The sequence below is a fragment of the Anopheles darlingi genome, chromosome 3 (genome assembly GCF_943734745.1).
Source record: "Anopheles darlingi chromosome 3, idAnoDarlMG_H_01, whole genome shotgun sequence".
In the NCBI taxonomy this organism is placed as follows: domain Eukaryota; kingdom Metazoa; phylum Arthropoda; class Insecta; order Diptera; family Culicidae; genus Anopheles; species Anopheles darlingi.
The window spans coordinates 33,328,792-33,337,317 of record NC_064875.1 but is presented as its reverse complement, the minus strand read 5'-3'; the positions used below and the strand labels follow the sequence as shown (position 1 = coordinate 33,337,317).

Genomic DNA, 8,526 nt, shown 5'->3' with positions numbered 1-8,526 from the left:
GCACATAGAGTGTACGCACACCGTACACACAGAGAAGGTGCTGGGAATGTGGTGGGACACCGCGGCCGACACCTTCACTTACCGGATCGGAAGGAACAAGCACTCTTGCGATCTGTGGCAGGGAACGCGGTGCCCTACAAAGCGGGAGGTCTTAAGCGTGCTCATGGCGATGTTCGACCCGTTGGGCCTACTCGCAAATTTCCTGGCATACTTAAAGATCCTGCTGCAGAAGATTTGGCGATCCGGGGTGCAATGGGACGAACCGATAGACAGCGATTCATTCACTAGCTGGAAAACATGGCTGAAGGCTCTCCCAGAGGTGGAAAAGGTACGAATTCCCCGGTGGTACGGCACATCCGCCCTGACAAGGAAAGACGAAATAGAGCTGCACACCTTTGTGGATGCAAGTGAGAACGGAGCTGCCGCGGCCTGCTACATCCGGCACGCCACGGGAGGAGCAGTACACTGCTGTCTAGTAGCCGCCAAGACAAGAGTTGCGCCACTGAGATTTACTTCGATTCCACGAATGGAGCTGGAAGCAGCAGTTTTGGGAGCACGGCTCTGCCGGTCGGTGGAAGTCGCCCTCCGTCTGGTTGAAGAGGAAAGCGAGGACGGCGGATCAAAAGCCGAATCATCAAGCAGATTCTTCTGGACCGACTCCCGTAACGTACTGGGGTGGCTCAACTCCGACAGTCGCCGGTACAGCCAGCACGTCGGGCACCGAGTCGTGGAGATTCTTAAAACGTCCAAATGCCGGGAGTGGCGATGGGTACCCACGAAGCTCAACCCGGCAGACGACGCAACCAAATGGAGCAGGATGCCCGACCTCGCCGCCACAAGCCGGTGGTTCCGGGGCCCTCAGTTCCTGTGGGAATCCGTCAAGACGTGGCCCGCACAACCGGCGGAAAAGCCGGTCACAGGATCGGAGCTGAGGCCAGCTTTCGCCGGCCATCACTCGTTCGACGCTCCGTCAATACAGCAGCCCGTGGTCGACGTGACGAGATTCTCGGACTGGGCAAAGGTGCTCGTGGTAACCGGAAGGGTATTGCGCTTTGTTCACAACTGCAGGGCTAGTAGTACCCAAAGAGTCGGATCGTCAGGCCCTATAACAGCGGAGGAAAGGAGCCAGGCGCAACGGGTTATAATCAGCCAGGCACAAAGGGAGGCGTTCCCCGCGGAAATCGACCTGCTGAAGAACGCCAAGACGTCCACTAGGCGTACGACCGTGATACCAAAACAGAGCACGATCCATTCGCTGAGTCCGTACCTGGATGAGTGCGGAATCCTACGCATGCGAACGAGGATCGCTGCATGTCACTACGCAACAGAAGACGCGAAGAGGCCGGTAATTCTACCACGGCGTCATCCGGTCACGGAGCTGATAGTGCGAAAGTTTCATGAGAGGTTTCATCATCGAAACCACGAGACAGTGATTAACGAGGTGCGCCAGCTCTATCACATTCCTCACCTCCGGTCCTGTTACGCTAGAGTGCGGAGGAACTGCCAGTGGTGCAAGAATGCGGCTGCAGAACCGAAGGCTCCCATCATGGCCGACCTGCCCCCGGCGCGTCTTGCGGCCTATGTACGGCCATTCACATACGTAGGACTTGATTACTTTGGCCCAATCGAAGTAGCCGTGGGAAGGCGAGTCGAAAAGCGGTGGGGCATGCTGGCTACGTTCCTCACAGTGCGGGCGGTCCATATCGAGCTGGTTCACTCGCTGACCACCAGCTCATGCATCATGGGTCTGCGGAATCTAATTGCGCGCAGAGGGACCCCGCTCACAATATTCTGTGATCGAGGAACCAACTTCGTCGGTGCGCAGAGGGAACTGCAACGCAACCCGGAGCTGATCGACCACGTCGATATCACAAAAGAGTGCAGCCAACGCGGGATACGGTGGGAGTTCAACCCGCCACAAGCCTCCCACATGGGAGGTAGCTGGGAGCGCCTGATCCGGACGGTGAAGGAGAACATCGTTGCTGCGAGCTCAGCCAAGCGTTTGAACGACGAAGTGCTGCGCAGCCTGCTGGTCGAGGTCGAGAGCATTATGAACGCGCGGCCCCTCACACACGTGCCGGTAGACGACGACTCGGCCCCGGCCCTAACACCGAACCACTTCCTGTTGGGTTCGTCGAATGGCATGAAGCAGCCGGGCGAGTTGGACGACAGCGGCAGCCTTCTGCGGCAGAACTGGCGAACATCACAAGCGTTGGCCAACAGATTCTGGAGGCGGTGGGTGACCGACTACTTGCCAGAGATTACACGACGAACAAAGTGGCACCGATATAACGAACCCATCAGGACAGGAGACGTGGTAGTCATCGTCGATCCCAGGCTACCCAGAAACTCCTGGCCAAAGGGCGTGGTAGAGCAAGTTTTCGCCAGCAAGCAGGACGGTCAGGTTCGATCCGCAAGGGTCAGGACGGCGAACAGCACTTACGTACGACCAGTCACGAAGCTCGCCGTGCTAGACGTGATACGCCAAGAGTCAGGGGAAGGAGTGATACGGGATGCGCCGGGGTGCTAGCAAGGCTACAGAGATAGGCCGAAATGACACCGGGGAAAGCGACCCTAAAACAAAGACAGATTAGTTAAAGCAGGGTGGAAAGGGACCTTACGATCTGGATGCGGGATTGATAGATAGAAGCTGAAAGGCGACACAGTTGATAGGAGAACCCAAAGAACCGGCACGTGCCGGTAAACGGAAAGTAAACATACACATGACAGGACAGGCGGCTGCTCTTGGGCCGAAGTACGAGACGTCAGTTAGGACGACCGTACTGGGGGGAGTGTTACCGATAGCAGCGGCTATCGGTAGGGCCCACGAGCAGCCACCCGTAGCTCACTTGCGTGCGAGCTTGCAGGCAAGTCAGCTAGCAAGCGGCAACTGAGAAAGAAGGCGAAAAGCAACCAGGAGAAAGAAGGCGAAAGGCGGTAAACCAGTGTACAAAAGATAACCGCCACGGAAGGCAGACAAATTTTGAGCCTGCTTGAGCACAAATAAAGCGACTTCATCAAGCTGAATTTCGCGGCGGTCTGTTCACATTCACAACAGTTGCGTTTTCATAGCGGGTTATAGTGGACAAACATTTTATAGTAAAAACTGAATAAAGTGCGCGAGCTTCCTCCGTTCCTGTCCTTTGAGTGCCAAACAGATCGGAGGAAGCACGCTTTTCTAACTGTTCAGCATTGTGCAACATTAGCTTCCTTTTCTTAAGTTTGCTCTTCTGTTTGGACTATCCGAAATTCTCGCCGCCATGGCATCGGCGATAGAAATAATGAAATCAATGGTCAATGGATCACCAACGACCACTAATCCTGCTCGGCGAAATTTATGAGCCGGTTAAAGCGATTTCGCAGCGAAGTCGTTGAGTTTCACCGGGAAAAATACAATTTTCTAGGTATAGACTTGTGCAGTAACTAATCGTATGATTGATGGGGATTCCGATGGGGAAAAATTGTGATGGGGACAAATTGTTAGGGATTCTGGCGTCAAAAACCTTGAACATTGTGCCTTTATCATCTGTAAATGTTCCCTACATGCTTTTACGAGGCAAGGCCTTTACTACTTACTGCATTAGGTCTTTTTGAAAGAATCATTAGTCATAATTTCTTGCATAATTTTATACGATAGCAAGATATTTGCGCAATTAGACATAAACAACAATCAAAGCGATGAAGTAGAAAATCAAAAGCTAGCAGAGCTTCAGGGTGTAACATAACCAACGAACAATTATCTTATGACAGTGATTAGCAGGATTTACAATGGCAAGCAACCTCCCAAGATCAACGTGCCTGGTGATGAGCTGCACACCGCCAAGAAACTGAAGCACCTTGAAGTGTTAATAGAGAACTATCATAGATTGAATGAGCATGTGCAGTATGTGACTGATAAAACTAACAGGCTCACTACAGCACTCAGGCGTCTCATTATGCGCAACATCTTTGGTTCTGGCAGTACCAAACGCCTTAGATAGATCCGATGGTCCCGGAGCAGAAGGACTAAATAGACTGGCTGGTGAAAGAGATACATGCAAAAATGAATGATCTGTCGACTATTTCGGGCGCTGTAGGTGATCGATACAGGGCGCAGAAAGGTGATCGATAGCGGAGCAAATCTGCAGCGCCAAAAGGATAGAATTAAACGTGAATTGAATCGTGAAAAAACGAAGTGAAAGGATTGTAAAGAAACAGCACTAAAAAACAGTACCGCAAGCAACAATTGCAAGATTTTCTAGTAAAATTCAATAATTAGCCTCAAAAAGAAATTTACATAAAATGCACAACCATTTACACATATTGAGGGACGAGGAGCAATTTAAGTGTAAATCGCGAATTTAAATCTAAATGATTTTGAAGATTCACATGCATATAACCAACGTGTAATTGGCTTAGAAAAGCCCGCCAAGAGAAACATTTGCAACATTTCGCTTGTCCGTCCCAGGTACACTGCGAATTTACCCAGCAGCTCGGCTGAATAGGATGTTGCGGTTAAAGGCCAGGAGAGTGATCAGTTCATACCGAATGATCTCGGCAAAATGGCGATGCTAGAGCAAGATGCAAACGCCCTTAGGTAGGGTCACATGTCAACATTCTCGATGATTACCTACTACTCTAACAACCATATGCACTTGCAAGCGATTGTTCGATTTAATCGTTTGCAAGGCGAAATTGATAAAATTGTTCAGAGATAATATTTGAGATTAATAAGCGATTGAATATTTTTTAATTAAAAGGTTTCTCACTTTTTCCACTTTCTCTCTATCCTGCTCTCGGAATGCTTTGCTTGGATGTCCATCAAATAGGCTCGATAGCACAAAGGAAGCGCTCGACACATTTCACCTGGACTATTTTCTCAACGTTTTGCACTGCTACTGTCGCGTCCGTATGCACAGCTGAAAAAATCATTTAAACACAATCAGGAATTTAAATCAACGGATTTGCATTGGAATAGTCCGTAAATATACAACACGTTCAAATCCTTTCATCGCAATTCAACATGCACTAAAAGCAAGGACTAATTTAAACTTTTTTTCTCTACATTTTAAATACTGAGATACGCAGTCGAGGGATCAGATCACGGAAATTCCTTCGCTTCACTGCACTAAATGGTGTCTCAAAAATCACTGTCTAGCTCCTTGTCCGCCATAGCGCAATGCGGCACTATCAAAACGAGGTAAACGTAGCACTACCAAACACGCGAAGGAACAAATTATGACTCTGGCAAGCCGAGCGATCCTCGATCGTTAAACCACTACTTTATGCTGGAAATGTTGCTGTCCTTTTCTTGACGTCCTTGATCTCTCGCTTACAATCAGGTAGTGCAATCAAAACGTTTGCTTCACGCCAAAATCTCTTCACACATACAAAGAGATAACGGTTTCGATACGAGATAAAGGCCCGCGAAGGAGATATAAAAACGGGTAAAAAATAATAAAAAAAAACCATTTGAAACCTAATCATATATATTTTGGGTATTTATTGGGTTTAAATTTACGTTTTAACTGCCTAAAGGGGGGCGAGGATATGTACTATGATGATGCAATGTACTAGGTATCTAATAACTACCTCTTTCTTCCCAGATATTTTTTATTTTTCATTTTTATTAAAAACCTCAAAATGAAATATTATTTGATTTGAAATGGTATATATCGTTTCGTTACCGTCATCATTCACATGCCGTAAGAGTAATCGAAATTTACTCTTCATTTGCTAATAAAACTAACATCAGAAACTGAATACAGATTCACAGCAAACTCCAGGAATTCATTAGCGTTAATCAGTTCTAACGTTCTACCGCTCTCCTGCGTTTTTCGATATGGAATTCTCACGTGCAAACGCAAAGGATTTTTAACAGTAATTATCTCGACAGTGTGCTCTTGCCCATGTATAGGTTAAAGACAGGCTACAGCCTAGCGAGTGAATAGGTCGCTTTATGGGCATACTGCGCAATTTCCGCAAAACTATCGATTATAAGCTTGTTATAATTAAGGTTGTATTTGTTTTAGCAATCGATGTGTGATACTTATATCTAAACTAGCTGGAGTCTGCGTAAGTTACAATCGATTTTCTGAATTTCGTCATTTCTTTCTCTTTGATTTATTTTGGATGACTTTTGTTGGTATGCGCTAAGAACTTTCAAGTAAATTCTATCAATAATGTTCATAAATTTTAATGGTATTAAATTTTTATCACGTTTATTTTTGGAGTCTGAAGTTTTCGTAACAAATATCACTTAAACGATCGATCAATTGAACATGTTGCAACTTTTTTTTCTGATCGTGTGCTAACCCAGAGAATTACAATTTACAAGCTATGGCTGGCGATGTTGTAAAGTGTTGAGCCACATCCTGGCTAACCAATTTACAGCAGGTCAGTCAGTTATATCCTGTACAAATTCAACGCAATATACCGCGAGTCAATGATTCTCGGTGATTGTCGTATTCAGAAGATCACAATTGAATAAAAATCCAAGAAGTACCTGCAGCGACTTGAATAACAATTTCCCAACATCATTATAAATGGCAACGATGCAAAGCAGCGTTGTTATAAATGGTAACAAGGAAATCATAGCGATTAGTATCAGTATCAGGGATTCAATTAGGGGATTTATAGCTTTAAAGAAACAAATGACGAATGCGGCTATAGAATTTTGGAGTTTTATTAAGTTCTATTCATAGAAATGAGCTCACTATATGTCCGGTTTAGTTGTCGCTTTAATTCTAATTACTCGCATGCTATTTTAATTTTCTCTTCTAGTGCAGCAGACAATGTGAATATGTTTTGCGCAATTATTTTAAAACATTTTAGATAATCATTTCGTACGAACCCTTTAAAGTGCGTTCAGACTATTTGAAGAACTATATAAAAATTATCTCCGTATAGATCCAGCAACATTTAACGAACTGCTCAGCATGGTGGGACCCCATCATTACGATCCCACCAAAGCAACGAGTGAGGACCCCTTTAAGATTTATCGTGTGCTTATTATTAAAAATTATGCTTGGTTTTTTGGATGTTAATGCAAAGAGTTAACCAAGGATATAATATATATTCTTATTGTTAACATATTTTAAAAACAGATTATTTCTTGGTTGGTATAAATATTCAACTTTTTTGTATGTTAAAAAAACCATAAGTTCAACTGTAAAAATGTTTGTGCAAGTACGTTACAGAATAGAAAATATTTAAACGGAAAAGGCTGTAAATGAATACCTGCCTTTCTGACTCTTTTGGAAGAACCCAATTTTTACTGCACGTTAACCCTTGTGCTGTGTGCGTTAAATTACCATTCTCCTACGTTGGTTGTTCTGGTGTTCTCCTCTTTCGGTCTGTCTCATTACTTCCTCCATTCCGATAAAAACATATGAAACGTCGCTCTCATTTCATTTCGCTGTCAACGATTTCAAAGTTAGTTAGGAACCGTCAGCTCTGGAGTGTGAATTTGAAGTCATTAATATAGTGTAGTGTATAAATTTAGGATCGTGCAATTGTGTATCTCACTTGTAGTGCATAAAGTCTTTACTGTGCTTTACCGAAGACATAAGATAGCACTATACCTCTTGTGTTTTTGTAAAAGTTTTCTCAAGTGGGAAAAAATACATACAATGCTTGAGTGACACGGTTAATTTGAAATCGTGAACTATCAATTATAGTCAAACTATTGTTATAGTTTATGTAGTGCTTTAAACGAATTATTTGATCGTGTCGTGTGCTATGGCACGTTCGAGGATCTCAAATTTCCTACAGCAGCTATCGCAACCCAAATTCTTGGCAGAATGGTTATAGAACCATGCAAGGCTCTCTTCTACTTGTTGAAAGGGTTTATAACGCTATGTATATAAAGAGATAGTAAATAAGATAAGAGTGCGATAGGAAGAATGTCTAAATAGGATAAGACTAATTACTGCCAAAAATTATGCTTTTTTTGGATGTTTTTTTGGATGTTAATGCAAAGTGTTAACCAAGGATATAATGTATATTCATATTGTTAACATATTTTTAAACAAAATATTTCTTGGTTTGTATAAATATTCAACTTTTTTGTATGTTAAAAAAAACCACAAGTTCTACTGTAAAAATGTCCGGGCAAGTACGTTACAGAATAGAAAATATTTAAACGGAAAAAGCTGTAAATGAATACCTGCCTTTCTGACTCTTTTGGAAGAACCCAATTTTTACTGCACGTTAACCCTTGTGCTGTGTGCGTTAAATTACCATTCTCCTACGCTGGTTGTTCTGGTGTTCTCCTCTCTCGGTCTGTCTCATTACTTCCTCCATTCTGATAAAAACATATGAAACGTCGCTCTCATTTCATTTCGCTGTCAACGATTTCAAAGTTAGTTGGGAACCGTCAGCTCTGGAGTGAGGATGTCCCGTTGCTTGCTTAACATAATGTAATAAAGTCATTATTATAGTGTAGTGTATAAATTTTTTATCATGCAATTGTGTAACTCACGTGTAGTGCGTAAAGTCTTTACTGTTCTTTACCAAAGCCCTAAGTTAGCACTATATATCTCTTGT

General features: G+C 44.1%; 1 protein-coding gene across 1 annotated transcript; it reads left to right on the top strand.

The window, feature by feature from the left end:
* The first annotated feature begins 526 nt into the window (after nucleotides 1–526).
* On the top strand, nucleotides 527–2,530 carry LOC125955457 (uncharacterized). Its single transcript, XM_049686593.1, has one exon. It carries the CDS (start codon nucleotides 527–529, stop codon nucleotides 2,528–2,530), a length of 2,004 nt encoding a protein of 667 aa, XP_049542550.1.
* Nucleotides 2,531–8,526: the final 5,996 nt, after the last annotated feature.

Bases quoted from the DNA above. Each gene is read 5' to 3' on its own strand.
- LOC125955457 (XM_049686593.1), top strand. From the start codon at position 527: ATGGAGCTGGAAGCAGCAGTTTTGGGAGCACGGCTCTGCCGGTCGGTG.